The sequence below is a fragment of the Zootoca vivipara genome, chromosome 7 (genome assembly GCF_965207765.1).
Source record: "Zootoca vivipara chromosome 7, rZooViv2.hap1.1, whole genome shotgun sequence".
Lineage (NCBI taxonomy): Eukaryota > Metazoa > Chordata > Lepidosauria > Squamata > Lacertidae > Zootoca > Zootoca vivipara.
The window spans coordinates 76444195-76459993 of NC_142590.1; the positions used below are offsets into that span (position 1 = coordinate 76444195).

Sequence of the window (15799 nt, forward strand, 5' to 3'; positions counted from 1 at the left end):
TATAAATAGGTTTCGCACAGTGTTGGCAGCAGAACGTTATTGTTAAAGCTGTCACTACTTTGAAAATGCAGCATAATTCTTTTCCGTAATCATCAACATCAAAACTGCATTGAAACTCCATATTCTGCCTTACCCATAACTTGGGTTACATGAAGAATAATATAGCCAGCTTGCAGCAGAAGCAGAACTGAATTTCTGGCATCGTCTCATTTTGCAGATGCATCTGGATGAACATTAAACTGCTTAATTTGGCATTGCCTTAGAAGCTGCCTGAAGTATTAACCTTAATACAGTTTACCTTGACGAGCACCAGTTCTTTAGGGGCTTGGATCAAGCAGCCTTCTGACTCTGCTCTCTGAGGCCTTCTTAACTAGAGAGATCCAAATCTGGGACCTTCATATGCAAAACACGTTCCGTGTGTGCATAGACGTTTCTTAAATAGTGTGTTGAGTTTTTTCTTCCTCTGCCCCTTACATTATTTCCTGTTTACAGCAAAATAAAATTCTAAAGAACTGTTCTCTGCTTTAACTTCTCTTACATTCTCATTTGCTCCGCTAGCTAGCTCCAATTAACTAATTTTGCATGATAGTTATTTAGAAAGATTATTGTACTTGTGCTGTGTGTACCACTGCATGGCTGTTTTGCCCAGCCTCTAGAAGAGTATGTGTATTTGTTTCTAACCTCAATATCCTCATCAGCATGCTCGTTAATTGGTATGAATTATCTGAAGCATGTGTTCAGAGTTTCGTACATGCATGGCTTTATGTAGGCCTAAAGGTAATTGCTGCTTTATGAATGGAGCTTGTTTGAAGAATCAGATCATAAACTGGCAGCATAAAAATGGCTCAGTCAGAACATTTGATTTCCTTGATTTTACAGCCTGACATTCTGCCATTATCTCCTCTGTACTATAATTTCCCAGTTACTAAATAACTGAGCCACTAATTCTCCAAACTTGCACTTATTTGGCAATGTTGCTTCAGTCCGTATATTTTTTTAAATCTATGGTAGTAAAATAAGTAGAAAAGAGATTCAAGGTCTTAGCTTACATTGGGGAGTCTTTTTATAGATAGAGAAGTCCCATAACTTAAATGCTTAGCTTTTAAGGTGAAGCTTTAGAGCCCTCCCCTCCCTGTGTTTGGGTTTCTAATACTGGAAGAGATGGGATGCGATTTTCAGTAGGTGAAAAAAGACTCAACAAAACATCTTTGAGTGTAGAGGGGGGATTTTAATGAGCCTTTCGGTTTACATTTTTTAATTGCCTGCTTAGATATAGATTGTCTATTTTACTGGTCACTTACTTTTATATTACTTGTTTAAAAAGCTATTGATTCAATGGGTGTTTTCTTATGAATATTTTAAATTATTTATGTAATCCACATAGTTTTCTGATTAAGTGGGGTATAAATCTTGATAGACAAATAAAATGTTGTTTTAATTTTATTGATTTTCATCATCTTTAAGGATGTTTGTATTTCTGCCCTGGGACCATTTGGTAAAACCTCAGAAATAAATAATGAACCACTAGTTTTCCAAAGTAACTCTCTCAATCACATTTGCTAATTCTTAGCATTCTTGGACTGTGCTGTGTCTCTTTCTGTGTGTAAAATGTCTGCTGAAACTTCCGTAGCTAGAGTGTGTGCTGATTATGATTTGTGTGGTGTCTTGAGTGTCCTGCATAGCTTATTTTCCCTTCCCTTGGAGCACAATAAGCTAAGTAGAAAAGGACATTCCACTGGCTACTTAAATGCCAGAACTGTCATTCTGAAAGGCATAGCAGATATAGGAAGCAAACACCGTGCAGAAAACTCCCTGAGAGATTAATTGTTGCAATAGAAAATAGTATTTCTCCTCAAGCAAGGGAATGTCATATGCCTCTAGTCTTCACTGGGTGAATACTACAATTCAGCTCCAAAGGACTGCATTAGGTATTTGTAAGGAGTTGGGTGCACCCAGTGGATTTATTTGCTGCTACTTCCCTTTTAGTTGCAGCTCCTGTGCTAGACTGCAGACCACTTTTGAAAACTGTGACCTTTATAAAAGGAGCTTTTCATGTGGTGTTGGGTGGGGTAGGGAGTCTACGGTTGGCAAACCCAGGCACAACACTCCCCTCGGGCACACAGATATTCTCTGGGTGAAATTGGAAAAAGCTGAAAATGGGTAAATAACATTGGGCTTGTATTTTGAAAATGTATTTTATAAAGCTCTGAACTTTATTGACAGCTTTTACAGGTTGCCTGCAAGTAATTTCACGTAGACCCCAAAATTAACCTCTCTCATGCTTAACATGCATCTTTCAGAACTGCTGGCTGTTTCCACGTAGATTTTTCAGACAAGGGAATAACTCTGGAAAATCTCCTTGGCATGTCAGGCACTCCTCGTGAAAACTGTCCTTGAGCCTTCAGTTTAATCTGCTCCTTGGGGTTGAGTGGAGAAAATCATGTTTAAAATTATGATACTAACTCTTTACTGTGTGTGGCAGATTTGTTAGTGAGTAAGTGCAAAAGAAGTTTCTTCAATATCATTGTTCTTCTCTTAGATTAATGGCAGAGAACCAGATGATGAAAATCTCAATAAATCTGAAATAAGCCAAGTGTTTGAGATTGCACTTAAAAGGAACTTGCCTGTGAATTTTGAGGTAGGTTTAGTTAATTGCTCTAAAAGTGGTTTTACAGTACTTTAGAATACTGAAGGTAGCACTACTTGGCTGGGGGGCTTTAAAATCTTGTATTAAAATATATCCTGATTCTCTTTCCGTGGGTCCGGTTGTTTTGTTTCATAGCAGAAAGCCATTAAAAGGGGGATTATGAGAAGCTGTGTGCTGACAGCATTTAAATTCTTCCAATGTATTTGGAAGGAAAGGAAGATGCCACTAATGTCATAAAATGTTGCAGATATATTTGCTTATGTGAGTGGGAGGGAGGGTGTCACTGATTTCCCCTTTGCTGCAGCCCCCACACTGTGTACCACACCACTCCAAATGTTCCTGCAGCCCTCAGAAGCAGATGTGGAAGGTGCATGAGGGCTGCAGTGGAAAGGGACTTTATTGCAAGGGGAAGGAGCTCTTCCCATAAGTGGAAGTCCACTCCTGGTAGTTGAATTCAGTGGGTAAGGCTTTGAAAGGATTAGAAGAATGGGGAAGTTGAATTATCCTGTTATGACAGTATAAATATCTAATATCTAATGTAATTTCTTTCTGTTTAAGAATGTACTGTCTTGCTGTTTATTGTGTGTAGAGTGCAAGAAAAATATGTCCCTTTGTTGCTTTATTATGAATGGATATTTGGGTATTTGCTTAACGTTAAGCATGGATGCATGCCAAGGTTTATAGCCTTTTAATTTTTTTAAGTAAAAACTGTCACAGACCTAAATATTTGTAGTTGGGGCAAAATGTAGTGCCCCCAAAAGACTAACTTGGTACATACTGAATAAAATAAGACTGCAGATACTGTCTTTAGCATGTAAAGTTTAGCTGGGTTTACATTTTTAACCTACATGGGGTGGGGTAATGTACTGAGAGGTTTTTTAAAAAATATAGCCACTTCCCGCTTTATTAGGAATGTTGTTTAAATTAGCCTTGTTCTTCCCTTCCCCCCCCCCAATTGTAATTTAGTGTTTGTGAGTAAAGTTTGCTGCAACCATTTTACCCTACCATTTTTAATAAATGTTTATCACGCTTTCACTCAGTTTTTCCCTCTGAAACAGGTGACCCGGGAGAGCGGTCCTCCTCATATGAAGAGCTTCGTAACAAAGGTATCTGTGGGAGAATTCATGGGCGAGGGTGAAGGCAAGAGCAAGAAGATCTCAAAGAAGAACGCGGCCATAGCAGTCCTAGAGGAATTGAAGAAACTGCCCCCCCTTCCTACGGTTGAGAAAATGAAGCCACGAATCAAAAAGAAAACAAAATCAATAGTCAAGGTGAGAGAAGTATGCACTTAGTCAAATCTCAGCTGTTGTAGAAGGAAATTCTTGATGAGTTTAAGAATGCTGTCTTACACTATAGCAGACACCTCAGTTTGTACCTGTGGTCATCGGAACTCTTTGCTTGCTGTTGTCGTGCCAAACTAGTGGTGATTCTGTATCAGCAAGGAAGCACTTACCTTGTCTAAATGCCAGGACCTGTGCTGTGTCTTTGCTGCCATCTGTAATCCAAATGTTCTTGTGCAGCTCTGTTTCAGTGGAGGCTTGCATAGTAGGCACTCTTAGTGTATGAAGCATAGCATGCATGTTCAGCCTTCATGTAACAGCCTTGTGCAGAAATCAGGCGTAGCTTAATCTAATGAGCACAGTTGGTGATGTAGTTTCTAGTATATCAGATCTCTTTTTTTAAGAAAAAAGTTGCAGCACCGTAGGGAGCATAGAGGCAGTTCAGTTGTAGGTAAGTCGGTATCCCCCATCACCTGTGTTTCTAGACAACATGGACTGAAACCTCCAGAGACACAAAAATTGTTTCAGTATGATTTATTTCTGAAATAATTTTGATCGCAACCTTATTACTGATGAATGCTGAAGGTTGTGATGCTGTAGATACCTTTCCCTGAGTCAGTTTGAGCTTCCTGTGTCTATGTATAATGTTTGCAGTTGATAATGGCTTTGTTTTGTTTTTGTTTTGTTTTGTTGTCTTCTTAAAGTGATTCAGAACAATTCTTCACAGCTGTGTCTGTAACTCTGCAACGTCTACCAATACTTCCTGAAAACCCAATAGCAAAGTTAACGGTTAAAAAAACCACCAACCCAACACACACCCCTATCTCCTGGAGTGTTTTAATGGGAATGTGATGTATTGGAACTGCTCTTGCCAACTGTTGGCTGATTCTTGCTTTTTCTATCTAAGTTGCAGACAAGTCCCGAATACGGCCAAGGTATGAATCCCATTAGTAGACTGGCTCAAATACAGCAAGCGAAGAAAGAGAAGGAGCCAGAGTACATGCTCGTCACAGAACGTGGGCTTCCGAGGCGCAGGGAGTTTGTGATGCAGGTTTGTGTTGAGCTCAGCACTTTGTCCAGGGCAGGGCAGCCATGTGACTGATTTATTTGAATTTATAAGCTGCTTAGGGCCACAAGGGCCCCTCCAAGCAAGATTGCAATAAAACCACAATAGAATGTCATAAAAACCTTGAACAGTTCATTTAAAAAATGCACCGCAGCGGTTTATCTTGTATTAAATAATTGATCAAAGTTTCTCGGCCTGGCAGAGCAATATTTAAGGTGCTGTAAAGACATGTTTTACAATCGAGTGAGCCGGCTGAATTTCCTTGGGAAACAGAATGCAGGTGGTACCACCAAATAATATTTTTTGGGTTAGAGGGTAATCTTAATGCATATTGCTTTGGGTGCTACTGCCATCTATCTGGTAGGCCTTAACACAGAAAGGGAGAGGAGTGGGTATACAGGTGAAACTCGGAAAATTAGAATATCGTCAAAAAGTGCATTTATTTCAGTAATACAACTTATTGTTTTTTTTCTTTTTCTTTTAATTTTTACAAATGCTTTCTTTTGGAAATTCCACAGTAATAAAACAAATAGTTACAATAATACAAAAATAAACATCGCTATTACATTTCATTAATTACATTCCATTTATAATTGACCCGCCCAACAACAAATAATTACAATTACAACAAATAAAGGCTTGACATATCTTGCTTTGGATGTCATGCATCTATCTCATACGTATATTGGTTTCACCTTTTAAGTTGCATTACTGAAATAAATGCACTTTTTGATGATATTCTAATTTTCCGAGTTTCACCTGTATATATGGGAGCAGATGCTCTTTTAAATATCTCAGACCGAATACTTCAAAGGTTTAAAATCAGCACAGATAGTGAATTGAATCCAGAAGCACACCTGGTAAGCAGTGATGATCATAGAAAATGGGTGTCATATTATCTCTTTGAGGAGAACCACACGAGATGTGGGACCAGATGACAGTTTCTGAACTATTCAAGGGAAGCCCCATGTAAAGTGCACTGCAGAAGCCAAGAAGCTATCACAAATGAGAGCCTTGCATTAGACAATGAACCTATGCTATGCAGAATGTAATCCCGTGCTAATTTCAACACACTGTATTTTTATGGTGCTCACATAATTTCCTCCTTGCATCTGTTGCTGACTGAAAGCTATTGTTGCTTCTAGAGGCCACTGCAGCAGCAGAGCTTGCTCACTCTTTCTCTTTCCCCCAGCCACCCCCTGTGATGCAGCTGTCTAGTGCAGGCATGGCCAAACGTGACCCTCCAGCTGTTTGGGGACTACAACTCCCATCATCCTTGGCTAACAGGACCAGTGGTCAGGGATGGTGGGTATCATAGTCTGGAAACAGGGATGGTGGGTATCATAGTCTGAAAACAGCTGGAGGGCCATGTTTGGCCATGCCTGGTCTAGTGGTGGTGATAGGAAGAAGGGAAGAGTTCTCCATGGCCAGTCAGCAGCTTGCTTCCTCTGGTTTTTGGTGTCTTTATGTCATGGGGAACTTTTTTATTTGTGTGACAGCAATACGTGACGGTTTGAATTCTATTTTCTCTTGCTGGGAATGTATTGTCTTTGTGTCCCAAACTCTTACGGAGATGAAGATAAGCAGGAAATAGCTGTTGACTACTTCCCATGTCTCCTGTAGGTTCATTCAACACCTATCCGTATCATGTTAACATACATTATGTACTGTATTCCATATTCCTCCTTAGAGGAATTCACCCCTTCTCCTTCTGCTGGCGCAGTCCTCTGTTCTCTCCGTTTGGATTTTCTTATTCTTCAAGGTTCATAATGAGATCAGTGTGCTGTAATTTTAAAGTAGAATTCTGGGAAGCCTTGTCTTGTCTTCGTCTGCTAGTCCATTCTCATAGAATCCTTTGGAAGCTCTGTGCCTTGCAAATGCAGAAACTGCTTAGATGAGCAACATGTTGCAATAGTATCGGGGAGCTGTTACAGGGGCTGAAGAACGTTGAGATCATTGCAAAGCACAAAATTGATTGCCACATGCATATTAATAAACTTCTAATCATGTTATCTTGATACTATTCTCTGGACACTTCCAGAATCCAAACTTATTTGGGGTGTTAAAAAAAAAAGCCAGAGGGAAAGTCTTGGAGCATGAATTGCCTGCTTTGTGTGTCAGTGCCTGCAGTCAGTGGCATGGAGGCACCATGACCTGGCTATCCTCCAAGGCCATATTTGGACAGATACGTTACTAATGATCATCGGCGTTTAGTTTCCCCTTCCTACATAGAGAGATACTTGTTCTAATAATCTATTTCTCCATACTTCTAGGTGAAAGTTGGCATGCACACAGCCGAAGGAATGGGAACTAACAAGAAGGTAGCAAAGCGTAATGCAGCTGAAAACATGCTGGAGCTCTTAGGATTCAAAGTCCCTCAACCACAACCCCCAAAGCCAGCACTAAAGACAGAAGAAAAGGTAAGACTTCTTAAATGATGGGCTGTGCAAGGTGAGATAGGGACTTGTGTGCTGAAGATTATCCAGACTGTAAAATTCCCAGGTGTAGGGTGGTTGTAAACTGGGTCATTTAGACCAGGCATGTCCAATAGGTCACAGGTCGAGTGTTATTGACTGGTCGATCTCGGGGCGTCTGTGGTCAATACTCTGGTTGATCACATGATCCTGAGCCACCCAAAAAAAGGCTCGACAACTTTGGCTCCCTAAAAAAAGCTCCAATGGGTAAATCCAATAGGTAGATCACTTCCATTTTTTAAAACAGTAGGAGTAGATTGCAGTCTCTTGGGAGTTGGACATGTCTGATATAGGCAACTTCAATTTCTTGACTTGGTTGTAGGTATGATCCTGCTTACCTTATAAAATCCCATTTTTTCTGTGTCAATAATATGTGGCTTGTGCTGAATCCCAAATATAGCCCTTTATTAAGGTCCTGCATTTCTTGCAATTCTATAGCCTGGATTGTTGTCAAAACGAGTCTAAACCAGTGTTTCCCAAACTTGGGTTTCCAGCTGTTTTTGTACTACAACTCCCATCACCCCTAGCTAGCAGGGCCAGTGTCCAATGATGATGGGAATTGTAGTCCAAAAACAGCTGGAGACCCAAGTTTGGGAAATGCTGGTCTAAAAGCTTAAGGTTGATGTTTCATAAGCATCATAAGGAGAGAGGAACCATGAGCAGTGCACTTTCGTTTGCTGCACCGTGTGGTTTTTATTACCTTACTAGCTGGCTCTGTCACGCGTTGCTGTGGGTTATTTGTGTGATTTCCCCTACCCTGTGCCGATCCATGACATATCCCTGTGTTTCCCCCACTCCTCCCCTCCCTCATCCCTGTGAATCCCCCAACTCTGTCCTGATCCATGACCTATTATTCCCCCTCTTCCCCCCATCCCCGGCTTACCCCTGTGATTTCCCTCCTCTCCTCCGTCCAACCCCCCCCCCCGGGTTATCTCTGTGACCCATTCATTTTGCATACAATCATTCCCCCAATGCGCGTGTTCTGTAAAATTTTGCCCTGTCCCAACCCTGACTCCCCTACCCACGTGTGTTATGTGAAATAACATTTATTCTACCCAAAGGCACGGCCCTGTAAAAGTCCCATATTCAGCTGATGCTATGCTGCGGCCTATTCGGGGCCCCTCACCCCCCCCTAAATCCACTCAGCCTAGCCTGCAAAGCCGAGGCAAGATACCATGGAGAGGGCAGGTTTCATCCCTGTGTCTCCCCCCACCCTGTTCTGACCCATTACCTATCCCTGCCCCCTATTCGGCCCCCCACCCCACCCCCTGGCAGGCCCCTACCTCCACTTGGCAATATTGGGCCTTGTTGCTGCAAAAGGCCTGTTTTCAGTTGGTTGCTGTGGAATTTTGTGATGTCATCTGGTGGCGCGGCTTTCGAGGCAGCAGTGGGCGATCTGCCTTTCTATTGGATGCTGCTGGAGTCTTCAGAGCTTCTGCTGGTGACATCTAATTTGTGCTCCACTTTTTTGTGTTTAACCATTGTTTTAGGTGTGAAAGGTTTGCTTTGGGGGGGGGGGATTTATGCCAGATCCCTCACTGATGGGCATGGAACATTGTGGCCAAATTTGTTACATTACAGTTCAGCGGTTACGGAGAAAGGCTGTGACCTCCGTGCACGCAATGCCTACATTTTTATGTATATAGATTAAGACGCTTAGAACAGTGAGGTTGTTATTGTAGCATCTTAGCCCCCTGTCGTTGTACAGATGGACTAGTGCATATCCACTATGGATATGGACACATTTCCGCAGGGCCCTTGGAGTGAAACAAAATGCTTGCCCCAACATTGCTGATGACCTAGTATTCTATCAGGTGGCAATGAAGGCAAGTCTCCTCTCTTAGGTTCAGAGGGATGGCCCTGGGTTGTTGATATTTGCTATTGGGGTGGTGTAAGAACAAAGTGGCGTAGGCTTTGTTTAGAAAGGTTGTTAGTAACACTCGACTCTTCAGCGCAGTGGCATAACAAGTCCAAATAACTCTCTTTTGTGCTAGACGCCAGTAAAGAAGCCAGGTGATGGAAGAAAAGTAACGTTTTTTGAGCCTGGCTCTGAAGAAACATCTGTTAGTAAGTAACCTTCATTCCATTCTTCTTTTATTTTATTTTATTGGTATGATGGCTATATCAGAGCAGATTGACATTCTGTGATTTCAGCCATCAAGAATTGAAGGTCAGTTAGGCCATACTATTTGGTTGATAGTTACTAGGCATTAAATAGGTTTAATGGGTCACCCAGGTAGACCAGGGGACACTAGGGCTGGGCGATACCTGGTTTTCAACACTGTGATGTTTCACCAGCTCAATTTACTGATATATCACGATGTCTGAAATAAGTACTGTATGGAGCTATGTAGAGTCATTGGCTAGCTTCACTTTTTCCTGCAGCGTGATTTTTGCTGACACCTGCTCTTGTGATTCGCTGCCCCCTCCCTGCATGAGGCAGGGGGAGAGCTAAGATAGCAGAGTTAACAGGGGCTGCAGGAATCGAGAGAAGCTTTGGGTGGCTTTACGGTTTCCCCCACCTTGTGATTTTTGCATAGCATGCACACACATATGTGAAAATAAGTTTGCTGGCCCAATAATATAAAGTAAATAAAGGTTTGACCATTTGCTTATTTTCCAAGGTATATTTCCAGAGCAATGCATGCGTGGAGGGTGACGCAAGATTATTATTTTTTGATCCACTCTAATAAAACTAAAATGCTGGTTTATTTTTTTCTATTTGGAAAATACTTTCAAAGTTTTGGCTCATATCAGGCATTGCTTGGGACAATGACGGGATGGATGCGAGGAACAGGTATTCAAAAGATATCAAAAGAGTGGACCAGTTTCAGAGAATATTTAATAACACATAGTAATAACAACTCAATATTGACAGACATAGAACGGTATTTGTAATGTAGAGACAAACAGAGAGATAAAAAGTATAAAATAAAAAAGAGAAGATAGAAGAAGAAAACCAAATAACATCAAACCTGTGAGAAAGATCAGTTTGGAAATTAGGTATAATGGAAAGGATTGGAAGCGTTGACAAATGTTGAAATAAGAATTTATTTTAGATCACATTTGGTACATTGAAATTTTAGAGAAATTTTGAGTTTATTCATTTGTAAAATCGCGTGTGAATCGCAGGATATTTCTGTTGTGTTATGTAACTTATATTTTAAATTCTACACTTTATATAGATACATATAATCTTTCTTTTTGGTTCTGAAAATTGGATGTATCTCTGATTTTTTTCTTTTTTCTCAATAAAGTTTTTCAAAAAAATTTTTTAAAAAAGCCTTATTTTTTGCAAACTGCTTTGGGGAAAGCAATGTGAAATCATTATCAGAATAAAACGCATTAGACCCAGAAGGAATGCTGAAGGCCAGGATAGGGTTTGGATTTCAGAAGCGATTTTGGATTTTGTGCTCTGTGATCTGCCATTTTGTGTATGACCAGACCCTTGCCAATTAATGAAATTTTGTTTGTTTGTTCTGTCTCGTTAATAGGTAATAAAGAGGATGAGTTCAGGATGCCTTATCTCAGCCATCAGCAGCTTCCTGCTGGCATTCTTCCCATGGTCCCTGAGGTTGCACAGGCTGTAGGAGTTAATCAAGGACACCACACCAAAGAGTTCAACAGGGCAGCCCCCAATCCTGCCATGGCTACTGTGACAGCTATGATTGCTAGAGAGCTATTATACGGTGGCACTTCTCCTACTGCTGAGACCATTTTAAAAAACAGCTCCTCGGGCCATGTGCCCCATGGACCTCTCACTAGACCTTCCGAACAGTTGGACTACCTTTCCGGTGTTCAGGGAATCCAGGTAAATCGGTTGCAAGCAGAATAATTCATAGGATTTGACTTGCTCAATAAAAACCTTGTTCCAGAAAACCACATGGGGCGCGTACCAATCCATGCATGTCAGCCTCTCGCCCAAAACAGAAAGTTTCCTATGTTTATATTGGAAAGCCAATATATTACATTTTTAAAAATGGAAAGTTTCCCAGCTAGTATACAACTTGAATGCTGTTCCTATGTTGTCTCTCTCTCTCTCTCTCTCTCTGTGTGTGTGTGTGTGTGTGTGCATTGTCTTTTTAATTACTCAACAAAAACATAGCCCTGTCCATCAGACATTGCACTTAAATAACTTCTGTTCATCTCTGTATGGCTTGCACCAAAGCCTCTTTTCTTTGAAGAAGAAGAAGGCTCATGCAGTTGAAGTGTATGTCTGAATTTCTTCCTCGGAGACATTTAGATTCAGCATACGTTTTGACTTGTTTTCCATTCTTACATGTGTACCAATCTACATGTTCAGGATAGTTATGCAATTGACTTTTTCTGGACTAGGCTCCCCTGCAGGTGAGGGCTTCCCTCAATTTTAGAATGTTCCTGAGGAAGCAATCTCCTTGCATATAGGGAAGTAGCATACTCCTTGAGATGCTTAATAAAAGCCCTTCCAGGTGTACCACTTTCCTAAATTTAGAAGACCATTCTAACAAGTAACATTCACAAGAGTAGAGTGTGGGGAGAGTGATTTGGGGCTCTGGGGAGGATAGAAATCTCCCAGCTCCCAACAACAAAAAGCCAGGCAGACTAAAACCTTTAACTTATATGAAAGTTTAGCCCACCTCCAGTTCTCCAGCACATGCACAACACCTGAAAGATAGGTGAGGTTTTTCTTTTCTTTTCACTGTGGTTTGGAGTAGACAAGAACAGGGATCTTTTTCTGCCTGGGAGAAACTCCTGCTTGTTACCATATCAATGTTGCAGTGCTAATGAGAGTTCTGAGGAACGAATAAGAGTTTGTGTAGAGGGTTGGGGGACACCCGTTTGGAAATAATTCAAACTTTCTTTTTCTTAGGTTGAATACAAAGATTTCCCCAAAAACAACAAGAACGAATTTGTGTCTCTTATAAATTGTTCCGCTCAGCCGCCACTGATCAGCCATGGAATTGGGAAAGATGTTGAATCTTGCCACGATATGGTAAGGGAACGTGGAGCTGATTTATATAAATGAATTGTGGACCAGTCATTAACTTCCTCCAATGTGATCACTTAAACATTCAGATGGATGGGAGTCTAGATTAGGCATCTTCAGGTTTTTTCTCTTTGGGTCCAAGGGAAACCCATTGGAGTGATGACAAATGTTGACTAATGGAGGAGAAGAGTTTGTGAAATGTGTAGGTCTGTTGCTGCTCTACTTGAGGGAGTCAGTGTGAATTATGAACCAGCAAACTTTCCCATTAATCTACTGAGCCAGCTGCTTTTAAACTCTCTGAGATGCACCATCCTAGTGGACTCACTGCTCAAATATCTCATGCTATTGTGTCTTACAAAAGAGAAACCTACAGTGGTGCAAAGATTTTTGTTGCAGAAGCCTTGACTTCAGTCCTAGTTTCAGAGTTCTGAGTTAGCCAGAACTTTAGGCTACATACAGGGCATTCTTCCCATGCTGAGCCCTAGTTCTCACATATACATACCTAACTTGCCCAGTTTGTCCATGAAAAATGATCTTCATTCTGTGCAGCTTGGAAATGGGAAAATGGCAAGTCTGCTAATTGAGGCCACGGAAATCCTGGATGGAACTAATCCTTTTCATTTCTGTGTGCATGACCAACTTTTAGTAGGGTGTTGAGTGTTTTTAAAATACATTGCCCAGTATTCTTCCAGTCATTTATCACAACATGCATCCTTTATTTATTTATTTATTTATTTTATTTTATTTATAAGCATTGATAAACCACCTAACATTTCAAAAATATCTCAAGTGCCATACAGTCTAAATAAGAAGAAATCATTGAAACAAAAATACAACCTAAAACCAATAATATAAAACCTTAATTCAGTGACTTCAGACACGTAAAACACCCATGTTATATGCAGACATTTAATTCAATCTTTTCCTTCTCTAGGCTGCATTAAACATCTTAAAATTGCTGTCTGAGTTGGACCAACAAAGTACAGAGATGCCAAGAACAGGAAATGGACCAATGTCTGTGTGAGTGAAAATGATCTTTTTGAGCGTTTATCTCTTTTTTACTAAACAAAAAACCCAGGCACAACGTTCTAATGGTTTCACAGAAATATCATTTGCCTTTAGAGAAGTATTTGTTTACATGGAGAGTTATAAAAATCAACCTTGTATCACATTGGCAGATGAGTGGGAAAGCAGGTTTATGCCCAGCTGTTGTCCATTTAGTGTCACAACTAGTCTAGTTTTGGTTTCTTCCAAGAACATGTCCTGTCATTCGTATTCTTTGAGGTTTTGAATGTGTTGCTGTAAGCAGAACATCATTAACTATACCCATTCTCAGGACGTGCTTTACAGAGTCGTCTTAAGTTAGCGAAGCTTAATTGCATTACTGGCAGCGCATTTAAAGTCAGTGGATAAATGCGACAGCGGGAGTTTGCTATTTCAAAGGAAATGTGCCTCTTGGCATGAGTTTGAAAGAGCCACAATTCTGGCTGAAAGATCCATAATTCCAAGTGTGGTTCCCTTTTGGAAAAAAAACACACCCTTTTTCATTTTTTTTCTAGATGCGTGAAGCAAGAAATGGAAAACGACCCTCTCCTCAAACCGGCTAGCTCAAACACTTTGGGACAAACACTGGACACCACTGCCTAAAAAAGGCTTGACTGGACCCAAACCTTGAAAGCACCAGAGAAAATCAAATGCTTCCTAATTAATGTAACCTAACTGTTTTAGAGCGCTACAGTTGTCACAATCCACTGTAGTATCTAAATCATAACCGTTGCTTTTCAAACAGTGATAAAATTTTTAGTTTCATTACATTGTTTTGAATGACACTATAAATTTTTCATTTTAAAGAAAAAAAGAAAAGTTTCTTAATTGTACCTAGAAATATAGCACAGTTTAGAAACTTTTGTTGTCTGATAACACTTACCTATGAACTAACTTGGGAAGATCATATCCATGTATATGTTTGGTCTTTTGTTTTTAATGAAATTGTAAAAAATTTCACTGGAAACAACTGTATGCCTGCCATTTGATTAAAAACAAAGCCAGCTAGGCAAGTCTAGCCTAATTATTGAACGGTTGAATAAATTACACATTTTAGGAATTTTTAAACTTCATTTGATCATTTTGATTTCTAGAATTTTTTGGGGAGGGAGGGAAAACTTGAATGCAACAGAAGTTTAATGGTCTCTAATCTTTGTTTTAAAAAATTGTGTGTGTGTGTCTATATATAAAGGCACACAAACTCAGTACAGTACAGGATATGATCTCAATGTAGTGCATATAAAACTGCAGATTGATTTTCCTTGAGTGCTTTATACTGTTTAATTACATCTCCATGTAGGGCTGAAAAAAATTACCTATGTTTATATATAAACTGTGTTGCTTTTGATGTTGTGTTTATTGCACACAGTGGTGTGTGCAATAAAGTTTTGCATATGGTCCAGGTAAAGCACGATAGCCTTGCAAGTTAAGTACTGCTTCAGTTCATTGTTTACGCTGGAATTTTTTCTCCCCATGGAATGTAAGTAAAACTTAGTGTTTGTCACCAATAAATGGTAAATACTAAAGTGGTGGGTTTCTTTGTTCCCCATGATATATATATTTGTTTGTTTCCTGTGCTAATATGAGCAAAGATGAAGGGCTAAACCTATAAAAGGTGGTCAGAAATCTCTCGACACAAATTGACCAAAAACTGAGGATATTCAGAGTACAGTAATGCTTATTTCATATGGCAATTTCCCTGGCAGTTTCCTTTAGTGCTCAACATACTTTACATATGTGTTCAGGAATCATTCCAGCAATCCTGTAAGGTAGACCAGGGCTATTCTCCATATGTAAAGGATTGGGAGGGTGTGTGTTAAGCTCATCCATAGTATTAGTATAAAGGTAAAGGTAAAGGGACCCCTGACCATTAGGTCCAGTCGTGACCGACTCTGGGGTTGCACGCTCATCTCGCATTATTGGCCGAGAGAGCCGGCGTGTAGCTTCCAGGTCATGTGGCCAGCATGACAAAGCCGCTTCTGGCAAACCAGAGCAGCACATGGAAACACCGTTTACCTTCCCGCTGTAGCGGTTCCTATTTATCTACTTGCATTTCTGATGTGCTTTCGAACTGCTAGGTTGGCAGGAGCTGGGACTGAGCAACGGGAGCTCACCCCGTTTTGGGGATTCAAACCGCCGACCTTCTGATCAGCAAGCCCTAGGCTCAGTGGTTTAGCCCACAGCGCCACCCTGTCCTGTGCCCTATAATCAATGCAGTATTACCTTCCTGGTCCACTGACTCCAGAATTTGCATGGAGCTGTCTTAATTATTTTATTTCATAAGATTTATGTAGCACTTGATTTTTTAAAAACCCAAATCTC

The 15799-nt window shown here is 40.5% G+C and overlaps 1 protein-coding gene across 12 annotated transcripts in view; it reads left to right on the forward strand.

Moving 5' to 3' along the window:
* Positions 1–15003, forward strand: part of STAU1 (staufen double-stranded RNA binding protein 1) — a 50344-nt gene extending 35341 nt beyond the window's left edge. For 4 of the 12 annotated variants that reach the window (XM_088674610.1, XM_035123764.3, XM_035123763.3 and 1 more), the window contains 9 exons: positions 2540–2638; positions 3688–3918; positions 4835–4978; positions 7267–7413; positions 9462–9534; positions 10962–11278; positions 12317–12439; positions 13368–13453; positions 13993–15003. In XM_088674610.1, the coding sequence (XP_088530736.1) occupies positions 2540–2638; positions 3688–3918; positions 4835–4978; positions 7267–7413; positions 9462–9534; positions 10962–11278; positions 12317–12439; positions 13368–13453; positions 13993–14080 (1308 nt within the window). In that variant the 3' untranslated portion in view covers positions 14081–15003. The remainder of the gene's footprint in view (positions 1–2539; positions 2639–3687; positions 3919–4834; positions 4979–7266; positions 7414–9461; positions 9535–10961; positions 11279–12316; positions 12440–13367; positions 13454–13992) is intronic. The other 8 variants (XM_088674615.1, XM_088674612.1, XM_035123765.3 and 5 more) reach the window with 3 other exon arrangements.
* Positions 15004–15799: the final 796 nt, after the last annotated feature.